This window comes from Lathyrus oleraceus, chromosome 2, assembly GCF_024323335.1.
Source record: "Lathyrus oleraceus cultivar Zhongwan6 chromosome 2, CAAS_Psat_ZW6_1.0, whole genome shotgun sequence".
NCBI lineage: Eukaryota > Viridiplantae > Streptophyta > Magnoliopsida > Fabales > Fabaceae > Lathyrus > Lathyrus oleraceus.
The window spans coordinates 426,636,178-426,650,232 of record NC_066580.1 but is presented as its reverse complement, the minus strand read 5'-3'; the positions used below and the strand labels follow the sequence as shown (position 1 = coordinate 426,650,232).

The 14,055-nt window shown below is 35.7% G+C and overlaps 3 protein-coding genes across 3 annotated transcripts; 1 reads left to right on the top strand and 2 right to left on the bottom strand.

Annotated features, from left to right (window-relative positions):
* The first annotated feature begins 2,264 nt into the window (after nucleotides 1–2,264).
* Nucleotides 2,265–3,204, top strand: LOC127119914 (glycine-rich protein A3). The gene is made up of 2 exons (XM_051050278.1): nucleotides 2,265–2,722; nucleotides 2,825–3,204. The coding sequence occupies exons 1-2, from the start codon at nucleotides 2,389–2,391 to the stop codon at nucleotides 3,067–3,069; spliced, it is 579 nt and encodes a 192-aa protein (XP_050906235.1). The 5' UTR covers nucleotides 2,265–2,388; the 3' UTR covers nucleotides 3,070–3,204.
* Nucleotides 3,205–3,575: 371 nt separating this feature from the next.
* Nucleotides 3,576–6,791, bottom strand: LOC127119912 (pentatricopeptide repeat-containing protein At4g19220, mitochondrial). The gene has a single exon (XM_051050276.1). The coding sequence runs from the start codon at nucleotides 6,510–6,512 to the stop codon at nucleotides 3,678–3,680; it is 2,835 nt and encodes a 944-aa protein (XP_050906233.1). The 5' UTR covers nucleotides 6,513–6,791; the 3' UTR covers nucleotides 3,576–3,677.
* An 80-nt stretch (nucleotides 6,792–6,871) lies between these two features.
* On the bottom strand, nucleotides 6,872–11,285 carry LOC127119913 (arabinosyltransferase XEG113). The gene is made up of 13 exons (XM_051050277.1): nucleotides 11,002–11,285; nucleotides 10,534–10,815; nucleotides 10,060–10,265; nucleotides 9,834–9,939; nucleotides 9,422–9,678; nucleotides 9,117–9,252; nucleotides 8,766–8,860; nucleotides 8,609–8,662; nucleotides 8,373–8,486; nucleotides 8,106–8,204; nucleotides 7,888–8,007; nucleotides 7,697–7,783; nucleotides 6,872–7,578 (listed from the first exon to the last, which is right to left on the bottom strand). The coding sequence occupies exons 1-13, from the start codon at nucleotides 11,159–11,161 to the stop codon at nucleotides 7,411–7,413; spliced, it is 1,884 nt and encodes a 627-aa protein (XP_050906234.1). The 5' UTR covers nucleotides 11,162–11,285; the 3' UTR covers nucleotides 6,872–7,410.
* Nucleotides 11,286–14,055: the final 2,770 nt, after the last annotated feature.

Here is a 14,055-nt window from a genome sequence, read left to right as displayed (position 1 = left end):
GCCAGACTATGTCCCCTTGATATGCAGACCAATAATCCTCTTTTTCTATCACCGAAAAACTATTGTTGTAAATATTGCATAGGTTTATGACTTTGTAAATGACATATAGTAAGTTGGAAGGGTCCTACCGAGCCTTTGAATATGCTGCTATGACATGGGAGCAAAAACATCAATCATTAGGTTCACTACCATGAAGATGCACCAGAGTGATCGTGTGAAACTGCAGTTCGACATACAATAACAAATTACAGACCCTCCAACGTGTTTTGGAGACTGGCATCAACAATGAGTCGATGTTGAATATGATTATTCTGATTGGAGAGACTTTGCTAAAGAGATGTGTCGTAATTGGAAGAATTGACGTCGACACATCTTAAATGAACCAATCATACAAGGTGCTAGACCAACTCAACATTATATGAATTGGTTTAGGTTGGTTACAACAACACAATTTATGTATGAGTCGAGGTATTTGATTGATCCATGCCAACAAGCTTCGTCATCATACGTCCAACAACCAACCACACACCCTTACCAAATTCAAGAACAATGTCAACCCACCCAAATCCAACGACCCACCTCACAACGTCACCGTACCATATACATTTAGCCACCAAACACCCAGCCTCGCAATCAATACATGTCACACACCAAACACAACACCAAGAGCAAGATCCATACCACTAACAATCACATGTCCCCACCATATCGTACTATAGCCCCAATGATTCATACGATTCCATGCCATCCCACCATAGCCCCCCATCAATGAACACCCAAACATCCCACAACCACAGTATGACTTTCTTACACCACAAGAACCATTGCTTCGTTTCCAAAATGATTCAATGTCCCAATTCAACCAACCATATTGTCCACTCATAACCCAACCATAATGACCAAACTACGATAACATGGACACCTAACTCAATTACGGCAGCGCCGTTGGCGACAATCCCCTTAGCTATTGGGGAGAAATGATGACAAATTTGTCAAATATCCCAGGACCCTCGCACCAACCACATTTTCCTCAGGTCAACACTCAAAGACTCCAAACACCTCAGGGAAATCGTGGGAGACCTTGAATGCAGGTTAATGCATCGAGATGTGGAACAATGGGACATTTCGATCGGACGGGTCATTGATTTTCTTGTCACTTGTTGTGTATTTGAATTTTATAAGATATTATTATGAATTATTTTTAATTTTCTTTTTAATTTTAATTTTGTTTAATTATTACTTAAAAAATAAAAATAATAAAAAAATAAAAGAATAACCACATGCAGTGACACATACTTCTAATGGATGTATGCATGCGTCACTTATTGTAGCATGTGTTGAATGCAATCGCTACCACCATTAAAACATTAGTGTAAATCTTACATACATGCACTATTTATCCTCACTACTTCTCTTAAAAAAATGAGTATTTTAATAAATAATATAAAAAAATAGTTGTTTTAGTATTTGATTTTAAAATAATAATTATTTTAAAAAAATCACATTCTTTTACCTCTTCACAATAAAAATATATGTTATTTTATATATTTATAAGAATTGAATTTTTAAAGATTTTCTATAACCTAAAATTTTGAGATTTAAAGTCCTATTTGAGTTGCCTTACTATTGAACCGACAATGTAAATATTTATCATCAACTATAAACTTTCAATTAAGTTATCAATTATTAAACTCCTATAATTTTACAAAACATAATATTAAACTAGTGGCAGGAATTTGCTATGAAACCTGTTTTGTTTTTCTGTTGTAGAGTCCCTGACATTGTGTCATTGTAGTGTTAGGTGAAGTTGCTGAGGAGTATTCTTTTGCTGTAAGCTTAGCTGTTTCTTTAGCTTCGTAGTTTGTCTTTTGTGTTGGTTGTAAATTTGTAATTGCATCTCAGTCAAATATTTGGTTAGGCATTCCTTATGCCTTCTTTTATTTATCAATTCTATTTGCCTTTTTAAAAAAAAATTAAACTAGTGAACTTTATCGTGAAAATTTATTTTAGTTCCCAAAAAAAACTATAAGAAAAACCTTGAATATTTTTAAACAAATTAAAGAATATTTTATAAATATACAGAGGTGCGGTTGTTAATATGCCGTGATATTTTCAACGGATCCCTATCTTTCCGGTTCACTATACTTAGTCAAGCAAAAATTATTATTTAATTAGCAAAAAGGTTCCAGAATTGACACGTGTCGCTGTATAAGAGGAGCTGTCGCATTCTTAGACGCGTTAATCACGCGTAACTCTTATCCGAGTTTTTCAGTTTCAACGTTCCTTCTTCGATCTTTCATAGCATCTCTTTATAAATAACAAAGATCCCCAATTTCTCTTTCAACCTACAATTTCAATTTCTCAACTACTTTTTCTTCTTCTGCACAAATGGGAGGTGGAAATGATAATCGTGATGAATCTGACAAAGGAGTTTTGTCACATTTAGCTCATGGGTTAGCTCAAGGTGCTCATGGTTATCCGCCAGGAGCATATCCTCCACCGCCAGGAGCATATCCTCCACCTGGACATGGCTACCCTCCACCTGGACAAGGCTACCCTCCACATCAAGGGGGTTATCCTCCCGCTGGTTACCCTCCTGCTGGTTATCCTCCACCCGGTGGTTATCCTCCACCAGGTGGTTATCCTCCAGCCGGCGGCGGTTATGGTTATCCGCCTGCTGGTTATCCTGGTTCACATGGTCCACCACATGCCCCAGCCCCAGGTATATTCATTTCTTTCTTCTTAGATTGATTTTGTCATCCAAAAAAGATAGCATCTAAGTTTGTTGTCCATTTAACTAACTAACTTGTCTTCTTTATATCAGGGCTTTTTGGGCATGCCGGGCATAGCGGTGCAGGTGCAGGTATGGGTGCAATGGGTGGAATGGGCGGATTGATTGCTGGTGCCGCCGCTGCTTATGGCGCCCACCGTGTTTCCCATGGCCATTATGGACATGGAGGGTATGGTCACATGGGCCATGGAAAATTCAAGCATGGAAAATTCGGCAAGGGTGGGAAATTTAAGCATGGAAAATTTGGCAAGCATGGTATGTTCGGAAAGTGGAAGTAATCCTATCCATCCATCTATGTATATACAATCATGACCTCTAAAAGACACTGCTGCTGCTCATTACTTTTATAAATAATCATTACTTTGTAAGGTGCCACAATTTATAATTGGTTGAACTAATTTTTTTGATTCTAATTTATTTTTACTCTAATGGTGGTTACTTGTTTAAATCCAGCATAAGGAAAATTGGATGATCATGATGCAATGTTTATAAGCATTAAGACAAACAGATATTTAAAGAATAATATGACTAATAAAAGACATATTTAATAATCAAAATAATTAATTAAAGATATTTGAGAGCGTGTTTATAATTCGATTTGATAGACATAATTTTATTTTTGTTTTCTATTTGTTTTTGTCATTTTTCCACGTATTAAGAAATAAAAATAAATTTACTAAATTAAACTTCATTAATCATATGAGAAAAATAAAATTAAAAAGTTGAAATATTATAATAAAAATATATATCAATAAATTATTGATATTAAAAAACAACGGTATAATTTAGTACATTTTTTCTTTAAAATAATATAGAGTAGTTGTTAATTATAATTAATAAATCAAAATCAAAATATTTGGTGTATACAATGCTGTCTTCCCTCTTCTTATCCCAAACCAACATCAATAAGGCTATAGCCTGCACATTTTCTTAATCCTTGGTCATAGATAGATTGTCTCAACTCAGTGGCATCTTTCCAGCTTCCTGCTGCAACATACATATTTGACAATGATATATAATATCCAACATTTTCAGGTTCCAATTTAAAGAGATGTTCAGCAACTTTTTTTCCCAACTTAATTTCTCCATGATAGTTGCATACACTTAAAAGCATTCCCCATACACCTGAACTTAAATTGCATTGTAACCCTTTTGTAAACTCATAAGCCTCATCAATTCTACCTGATCTTCCTAACATGTCAACCACATAAACTTGATGTTCAGCCTCAGGTTTTATGCCGTATTTCTCCAACATACATTCATAGTACCCAAGTCCTTGGCTCACAATTCCGGAATGGCTGCATGCAGATAAAAGACTAACAAATGTGCTTTTGGTCACTTTAATTCCTGACTCACACATCTCATGGAAGAGTTTGATAGCTTTTTCTCCATTTCCATGATTACCATATGCAGCAATCATTGAATTCCAAGCTGATTCTGACTTCGTCGAATGTCTGAATACTTGGATAGCATTGTCCAGTCTTCCACTGTTGCTGTACATATCTACAAGAGCTGCTGATATGAAAGAATTCTTTTGATATCCATACCTGAACATGTAGGCATGAACTTGTTTTCCGCATCTTAGAAGACCAATTTGAGTGCACGCGGAGAGAATACTAACGATCGTGAACTCATTCGGTTTAAAAGGAAGACAATGGAATAGTTCCAATGCTTCTCTACTTTTCTTGTTATGTGATAAAGCTGAGATCATGCAGTTCCATGTGCATAGATTGGAACTAGAATGGAATTTGAACATTTTTCTAGCACTGTTGATGTCTCTGCATCTGTCATACATGGTAATTAAGGAGTTCTGAACACGGGTATCTGACCCGAAAGGAGATTTAACAGCAAGGCTGTGGAGAGACTTTCCTTGGTTGAGTAGTTCCATGTTTGCAATGGCAGATAAAACATTTGCAAGGGTTATGGAGTCATAGTTGAAATGAGGTTTTTGTCTCATTAACATGAAAGTCTCTAAAGCCTTTTGAAAATGGTCACCTCTTACACAACCTACAATTATAGTGTTCCATGAAGCAATATCTGCTATAGAAGAATTCTCTTGCAAAATTGAGAAACCAGAACTTAGGTCTCCACAGTTGATATACATTTGCATGAGAAAATTTACCGAGAGAATGTGGTTCAAAAAACCAGATTTTAATTGCCAGCTGTGAACCGATTTTCCAAAGTTGAGACTATTCGGAGAGTCGCAGGAAGATAGAATGGAGAAAACAGTCGACGCGCTGCAGTTTGGACTGCAACATAGCAGTTCTTTGAACAAATTTTGAGCCTTTTCAGAATATTTGTTCAAGGAATAGCCAGATATCATTGCATTCCATGAGACCAAGTCTCTCTCTTTTGTAGAATTGAACAAGAGCTCGGCTTTCTCGACAAGGTTGCACTTCGAATACATGTCTATAAGACCGTTCCGCAAAGGAAGATGATGAGATAACATTTGTCTTCTAATTGAATATCCATGGATAGTTCTTCCTTCTCTGGAGAGCATTAGTTCTGCACAAAGTGGAAGTATGGTAGTTAACGTTACTATATCAGGTTGGAAAGATCCTGTAGTTTGCATTTCAACCATAAGATCAAAAACTTCATGAATATTTTCATTTGAAGCATATCCTTCCATCATTGCATTCCAAGAAACAATATCTTTGTAAGCTATTTCTCTGAATACAGTCTCTGCAACATCAACGACCTCACATTGTGAATATAATGAAATGAGAGAGTTTGCGACCGAAACATGAGAGTTATCCTTGTATCCCAGTTTGATTACTTGACCATGAATGCATTCTCCAAAATCCAATTCTCCCAAACTCGAACACGCCGAAATAGCACAAGAAAGGCTGACATGGTCTGCCGTTTCTTCAGAAAAAAAAATCCTTCTGAAATAACACAACGTTTTCTCCGGATCGCCGTTGTAAAGACATCCTCTCATCATCGAGTTCCAGGAAACAACATCTTTATATTCCACCTCTTCAAATAGATACTCAGAATCACAAGAGTTTAGGTCACCACACTTAGCATACATGTTAATAAGAGCATTACATAAACTGATATCCACAAGCATCCCATATTTTATGCTCACGCAATGAATCGCCTTTCCTTGATCAAAGTTTTTCATGTGCAACAAAGTTGATACCATAAGCAATAGAGTGGTGGAATCAAACCTATTTTGGTCCTTGATCATTTTCTCAAAGAACTCCACTGCTGCTTTATAGCATTTGTTTTCGAGAGATGCCGAAATAATAGCATTCCAAGAAATAACATCTCTGATGTGACTGTCTTCAAATAAAGCCCTAGAAGAGGTAAAGTCTCCAGCTTTGGAATAAAGAGTGAATAAAGATGTTGAAGCTGGAAGGTAAGCTAGAGCACCTATCTTCAAGGCAGCAGAATGCACAACAGTGGCAGTCACAATGTTAGGTTTTTTCAGGGATAATTTAATACAATCAACAACAAGCTCAAAATGAACCTCTCTTACATGAAGAACCCTTTGTGGCATTTTATCAAACAGATGAGTGGCGTTACAAAAACGACGACAACAACGTGACAACATGGAAGGATCACATGGAGGAAAAGCAACCCCAACAGTGCTGAAAATCCTATTTTGGTTGTTTTGTGAAGAAAATGAATGGAATGAAGATGACTTTCTAGATCGAAAATTTTGAAAGGTGCTTGTTACATGCTTTAGCTTCAAATGAAAAACTACCCATGTTCTCATTTTCACTTCATTTTTTGTTGTAGCTATAAAAGTTTCTGTATTGCACTCAAGAACGTGATTATGACTTATGAAAATGCTGGGATAATGTTTTCTTGGTCTTGACACAGAAGAGAGACACCGTCACGACACTAACACTTACGATAACTTGAAAAAATATGATAGAATATAATTCCGTAAGAAAGTGTCGCGTCTATGTCTACCATCAACACATGTCAGACACACCTTCAATCTAATTTAAAGTGTTGTGTTGCATAGTTGGAACAATATGCTAATTGAGCTTTGTTTTTAGTCAAATATTTATGAATTAGGAAACTTTGGAGTTTAACTTCCAGCAGAAAAAATCAAATAACAAAAAGGAGTAAAAAAATCAAATTAAAAATCACTTCCATGTTTGAAATAAAAGAGAAGAGAGATTGATACATTTGGATTTCTCCTATTATTTTAATTACAAGCAATTCAATATCAACTAAGACAACAACGTCCAAAAAACTGCATCCTCATCTGAGATAATTGTTGGCTTCCATTTCTCTAATTTGCAAAGTTGGAAGCTTTGATATAAATCATTCCCTTGAAATAAACATCCTCTACATGGATAAAGATTGCAACTTATGAAGCACCGACACAAACACAGACACCAAAAACGACCCTGACATACTAACACCAGTAATAATTTGAGAAAACTGAATAATTGAATAGAACAACATGTATCAGAGTCAGACACCAATGTCAGACACCAATGTCAGACACGAGACACACCTTCGATAAGAAGCGTCGGTGCTGCCATTTTTACTTCCACAAACATGAGTTGGAAAAGAACCAACCACCTTTAAATATCTTCTGTTTATGACGGTATCCATCGTAGTGTTTTGATGATGAACATATAATTCTGAAGCTGATCTCACCAAGGTGGATGATCATCTGCAGAAGTTTGTGGAGGGATTGGCTTCCATCCAGGTTTCTCGTCCCAATACATATCATAATATATATGACCCGGCGTGTGATTCGCCACACAGCACCATATACCGGTGTAATGTTTAACTCGTGTTCTGAATCTATCTTCTCTTTCCTGGTTAAAATAAAGAAATGCATCGCATCAGGACATGAAAAACGAACACATTCCTTCAAACTTTTAATGCAAGCACAGAAAGCAAAACATCGACTCAGAACAACGAAAATGGCCTTGCCTTATTTGTGAAACCTGTAAATGCGTCTCGCATTGACGAGAACTGGATGACTTTTACATCCTTGAAGGACGAAAATACTTTCATGAACTGAAAATGTAAGTAGAAACAACCACCACATGTCAGAATATTTAAAATAGAACACTATCCTTTGGGTTTCAAACAACCGTTAAATGGATCGAAATTTTAAATACCGTTTCTTCATTGCTATGCTTTGGAAATTTAAGTACTTCCCCAACAGTTACATTATTTGAAGCATTACAATCTTGTGTTCCCTCTTTACAGAGGTGAACATCGAGCCGCGACTTTTTCACCTGAACTCAAGAACCCGAGCATAACTTCAGCAAAAAAAAATATAACGAGAAAGAAGAATTCACCGGTTTAAATTTTGACAGGATTGACATTAATTCACCTCTAAGGGCAATGAGGGATTATCAAGTATGGAGTACTCTCTAATATCTATTCCGGGGCCAAACTCTTCCTTCGGGAGTTCTTTCAACATGACATTCACCTGCAACAGTTATAATCCTTTGTAACTTGGTTCATCTAAATGTATATTTTGAAAAAATTACAGAGAGAACTAATTATTATACTCGAAACAGTTATTAAACAATCCAACAATCCAAAACATAAACGAATAACAATAAGTAACGACTTAATCAAGCTAGAAGAGAAATACCTCAAATACATGATCCAAAGGACAGAGAAAAGGTTGTCTAGTCATAGACCCCTCCAAAACACCTGGATGAGGGAACCATAGCCTATCAATCCTGCACCATAGTGGGGGCATGACCTAAATGCATACATAAAAAACTCTAATTAGGAGTCATGGTTCTTAACAGTGTTGATGATGAGCCATTAACTACGAAACATAAATAAAATTATAATATATGATTCCAGAAAAAAAGTCCTCACCAGCGTTCTGTTAAGAATGGAGGCAATTGCAAGTGCAGTCCTAATCTGTTTCATCTGGACAAATTCATTTTCAGCATAAATTATAAGATGAAATGTAATGTCCTAATTTCCATTCCAAAATAGAAAAGTGAAAAGGATCAAGTCAATACTTGCATACTTGGTAATTAATGAGGGTAAAATGTGATCCAACAGTATGGTTCCCAGTTAGTAACAAGCTCTTCGGAATAGATGGCTTAAATGACAAGAAACCCCCTGGAGAAGTTCCCCTAAAAGTTAGGTTGCGGTATTTTTATGAAAAGGAGTCAATGGATCAAATCAAACATAATCAGATACTGCAACAAATGTATAGACACTGCACAAACTTTTAGTTCTCAGCATTCGAGTATAGATGAATGACGTGGAAATGAATGGCGTATACAATAGAATTTTTTGAATGAATGATATAAAATAAAAGTTAAAAGTCATAATAACTAAAGAAAATTATGGAACAAGTGTATTCACACATTACCAGGAGGATTATAGTACTCAGGTGGGTCATGGAAAAGCATGCCTTCTCGTAGTCGGTGGCGCTTTCCTTCAGTCCCTGCATATTGAAATGTAGTGTGCACTGCATACGCCTCCAACCTAAGTTGCTGATACATAGCCTACAATCATAATATGAAAGGACATTCTTAAGAAAAACTTGCTCGTAATTGGTTTCTCTGCAACATAACATCCAACCAAGATTTTTTTAATACGTATTCAAGCGCTTGGAGAACCCTCTCTTAAAAAGCTAGATATCAAGGTGGAAGAACCAAACAACTAAGGTCCGACCTGGACAAAATATGTATGGCCACTGCAGAAGATACTTGAAGGCAAAATTCCGAGCTTTAGTTTTCCATCATAAGCATAAACAAGTCCACTGTCCTCATCAACCGACGGTCCTAACTCTCTGTGGACAATATCATTAAACCCGTTCTGATCCCATATACTATCATCACCCAGAAGCAGTTCCTTCCATTCCTTTGCCAATTTTATCGCAGACTCTGTAGGTCTCCAATGGAAAATTCCTATATTGTAGGCCGCACCAGCTATTCAACGAAACAATCACAATCATCAAAATAGTAAATAGTCTTTTCAAGCTAAAACAAGAGCATTAAAATGAGGGATTAAGAAAAAGCAATAAATGAATAAGAGTATTGATTTGATGACTTGATGTTAAATCTGCTTATATATTAATATTGACCTTCTTGCCAAACTTCCAGACTATCATCAACAACAGTTGGTACAACTTGATCACTGGATGTTAAAACATCTGCTCCGGGATAACGAGCAAAATATGGAAGTGGATTCTGCTCCATAATCACATAATTGAATATTTAGGAATAAAAAATAGATCTTAGAAGAACATATCAAGCCTATGAATCACCATTATAATCAAACATATATTAAGGAATGGATTAGAAAAGCACCTTCAACCAAACCATGTCCGTATCACACATCAATAGTTCGAAACCATAAGGCAGTATGGAGTTTATCAAAATAACTTTTTCTCTGCCCATCTTATGAAATGTTGGAGTACCCCAGCCAACATCTACGGTGCTCATATGACTGTTCATATCAAAAACCGGTATCCCTTTCCAGTAAAGTGCCTCCAATAATTTGGTGTCCATTGCACCTAAAAGGTAGAACTCAAACTCATAAGATAAAATAATGTCAAACTGTTTCCACATAAGCTATAAACTATTTTCACAATCTATCCTAGCGAGCCGAAGGAAATAAGCTGAAAACAACTTATAACATGTCATAAGGTATTTTCATAAACTCTTCCAAATAATCTCGCAAGTGTCTATTGCCCGTAGATAACCTCAAATAAGTCAATCCAAAGCGGTCATAGCCCGAGATACAAAAATACAATGATAGCAGGTATAAACAGAAATGCTCACCAACAAGATAATTGGAAAGGCCCAGATCATTCAATTGCTTAACCCATGTCAGAATAAAGTCCATGAACGCATAGTTACCAAAGGTAACTATTATAATGTTATCTTTCACCCTTTGTTGAACAAGCTCTTTGGTCAGTTTAAAATCTTCCAAAGGTGGCATCTTTTTATTGCGAGGAGGAACATTCAAAACAGGCATCTTTGACACATTCTGTGGCTCAGGGAAAGCAGATGGTACAACACGCACCACTTCTGACTGAGAAACGTTAAGCCGGGAATCCTCATCTGAAAAGCACACTCAGTCAAGGTTTGAATTCACATCCACTCCTAAAACTAAAAACAACACACGTAAAATTCCAAAGAGGGTAATTTTCACATTTATGAGAAAACTAACAAAATAACAAAAAAGGAATGATTTTGATGAAACCCATTTGAATAAAATGCATGAAAGAGAGAATAAAAAAGGGTTACTTGAAAGAGGAGGAAAAGAGGACCAAGCAGAAGAAGAGGTTTTGGAAGAGTAGTGAATTGCAGAGAAGACGTAGAAGGAGGAAACAACGATGCCAACAATAACAACGGTGTAGATCGTGAGGAAAAGAGGCCTTGAATATGCTACTTCCTCAAACGCCATCTGAATTTTTGTGATTATGATTCAAATGGAAAGAACCATTTCCATGTTCGTGTTTCAGAGCAGAGGGAAGAAGGTCAACCAGAACATTGTTGCTTATTTGATCAGTTTTTAATATTAACACAATTAATTACTATGACAAATTTTTAACAACAACTATATTCTCTCAATATATTTTATTAATTAGTATCTGTTTTGGATCCTCTAGATTTAATTGGAAGAAAAAAAATTAATTTGGTTATAAAAATATAATTGAGAGAGAAAAATTAAAATTTTATTGAAAATAAAAAACAATTTATTTCAGAATGTTAGGGTTATTTTGGGATGGTAAAAATATATATATTTTCAAAATGTCAATATACTATTTATGCAGATAATAATTAAACTGAATTAAAAAAGTTTAAAATTTAATCTCACTCAATAATTTAGTTGTTGAATTTAATTTAAAAATAAATAAAACTATCTATATATATATTCATAAATCAAAATAGTCAAAATGATATATCATAAATCAAATTAAATAGTAATTCAAATTTAATTCATTTATTTAATCAATTTTAATTTATTTATTCAAAATTAGCGATAATTATAACTTCATTGAATCATAAAAAGTTATATTTTTCACTTCCCAAAATAACTATAACATTTTAAAAAGTTAAATTTATATTTCTATTTCTCCTAGTCCCAAATTATTATTGGGATGGGAGAGTTTTGGTTGAACTATTTTTTAAAAAAATTACCTGTTAAATAATTCTTCAATTTTTTCTATCAAAATTATCTCATAAAAAAAAACTTCTCAATAAAAATAAAAAGATATCAATATGATTCACGATTTGTTGGTGTTTATGGTTACGTAGAAATATAAAAGATACTATTATTATATTAAATTTATTTTCTGGAATTGAATCGTTTTAGGTGTGAAGAGTAGACAGATTTTGTATTTTTATAATTCGTGGAGAAATTCGATAGAATATTTCAAACTACTGTTAACTATGTAATTTGTGTGAGCACACTATCTGATTTTTTTTTTAAAATAATCACTATTTTAAAAAAGAATCGAAAATAACCATTATTTCAATTTCCCCCCCAAAATAACCAGCTTTCAAAACGGATGCGCCAGATGATCTGGCGCATCCATTTGACATTAGGAGGAGGCACCAGAATGTGAGACGCGTGCTTTGGGAGCCTCATGAAGAGGCGTCAATGCCTTTGGCGCATGCAATTTGGCTCATGAAAGGCGTCAATGCCTCTAGCGCCTACATGTCTTGACATGTGTGGCGCCTGACCCTTTGACACATGCATTTTCTGGCTCCTCTATAAATACCTCGCCCTGTATGCAATATTTTTCACACAACTCTTACCCTACAACCACATTTTCTTTCATTTAACTTCACTCTCCTTCAAGTTTTTGAGTTTTAACCATGTCTGGATACATTCACAAGCGAAATGCCGATTTAATATTTTCCATCGTTGCGTCTCCGATAAAGATTCGATTTTGGAATATATATTCGTTTGAACGTCTTAATCGGACGTTGAACAGTTGGTTAGATGGAGAAATTGGAGATGGTGAAAGGATTAGAAGAATCCAATGACTTGCGTCCACGTTCAACCAAAATGGAGAAGTGAGTGAATAGGTGGATATTAAGACTGACCGAGACATTCATAGGATGATGCATTACATGTTCAAAATTGTTTTGATGGTTGTAATCGCTTAGTTATTGTATTGTAGTTGTTTTTATTGTTTGTGTTGTTGTTTATGTAATAGTATTTTCCTCACAAACTTATAATATAAAGTAAATTTAGTTTTTTATATATTGCAACAGAGGTACATGTGAATTTATCTGGTTGTGCTCGTTCCAACACTAGGACAGTTAATACAATTGTGACCTGGATGACGGCATGAACTACATAATCTAACCATTTTGTTCGTCATATCCATTTCGGTTCGAATAGGGTACTGTTTGGGCGACCCTTTTTATTCCTTCCCATAACTTCGTTGTGTCAGACGATGTCCCCATGATATTCTGGCTAGTAATCCTCTTTTGTCACAACGGGAAAACTAATTTTATAAACATCTGATAGGCTGGTGACTTTGTAAATGTCAGATAGTAAGTAGGATGAATCCCTTCGAACCTTTGAACATGCCGCAATGACATGGGAGCAGGGCGTACAAAAGGCTTGGAACTTTCCGTAGTCGCACCAACCTCTATCTAGTTCGACTCTGTATTGTCCCATCGGCATGCCCTCATTGTGATCCATGGACTCGAAAACATTATACCAACCTTTAGTGCGGTTAAACACCATGACCACATGTGTGTTTGCTTTGGCAGCTTCATGTCTAATGAATTTCATTGAAGCATCATTGAACAACTGCTCAGATTGCAACATTGAACTCCATTTGGAACGTCGGGTCTCAAACAACACCCCTAGTCTGAAATATGTTGCCTGCACCAAAGCGGTTATAGGTAGGTTATGTATGCCTTTGAAGACAAAGTTCATTGATTCCACAAGATTTATTGTCATGTGGCCTCAACATTGACCGTTGTTGTATGCCCTAGTCCATTTCTCTAATGGAATACTGTCGATCCACCGTACTGCATTTGCGTTTGACAATCTTATTTCTTCACGGTAGTGTTTGAAAGAAGGTTCTGATAATGTGTAACCTGTGTTGACAACCTTCTTCCGCAACGTTTTGTCTTTGATCTCCCGCATGAAATTCTGAGCAATATGTCTAATACAGAAGACATGCATCGAATGAGGATCTTGCCATCCATTATCAATGTTATTATATGCACTGATGCTCACCCAACCACAAAACCAAGAATCAAACCCTATCCACCAACAACCATACGCTTCAACCACAACCCTCTATAGCCCAGATGATTCATATGGGTCAC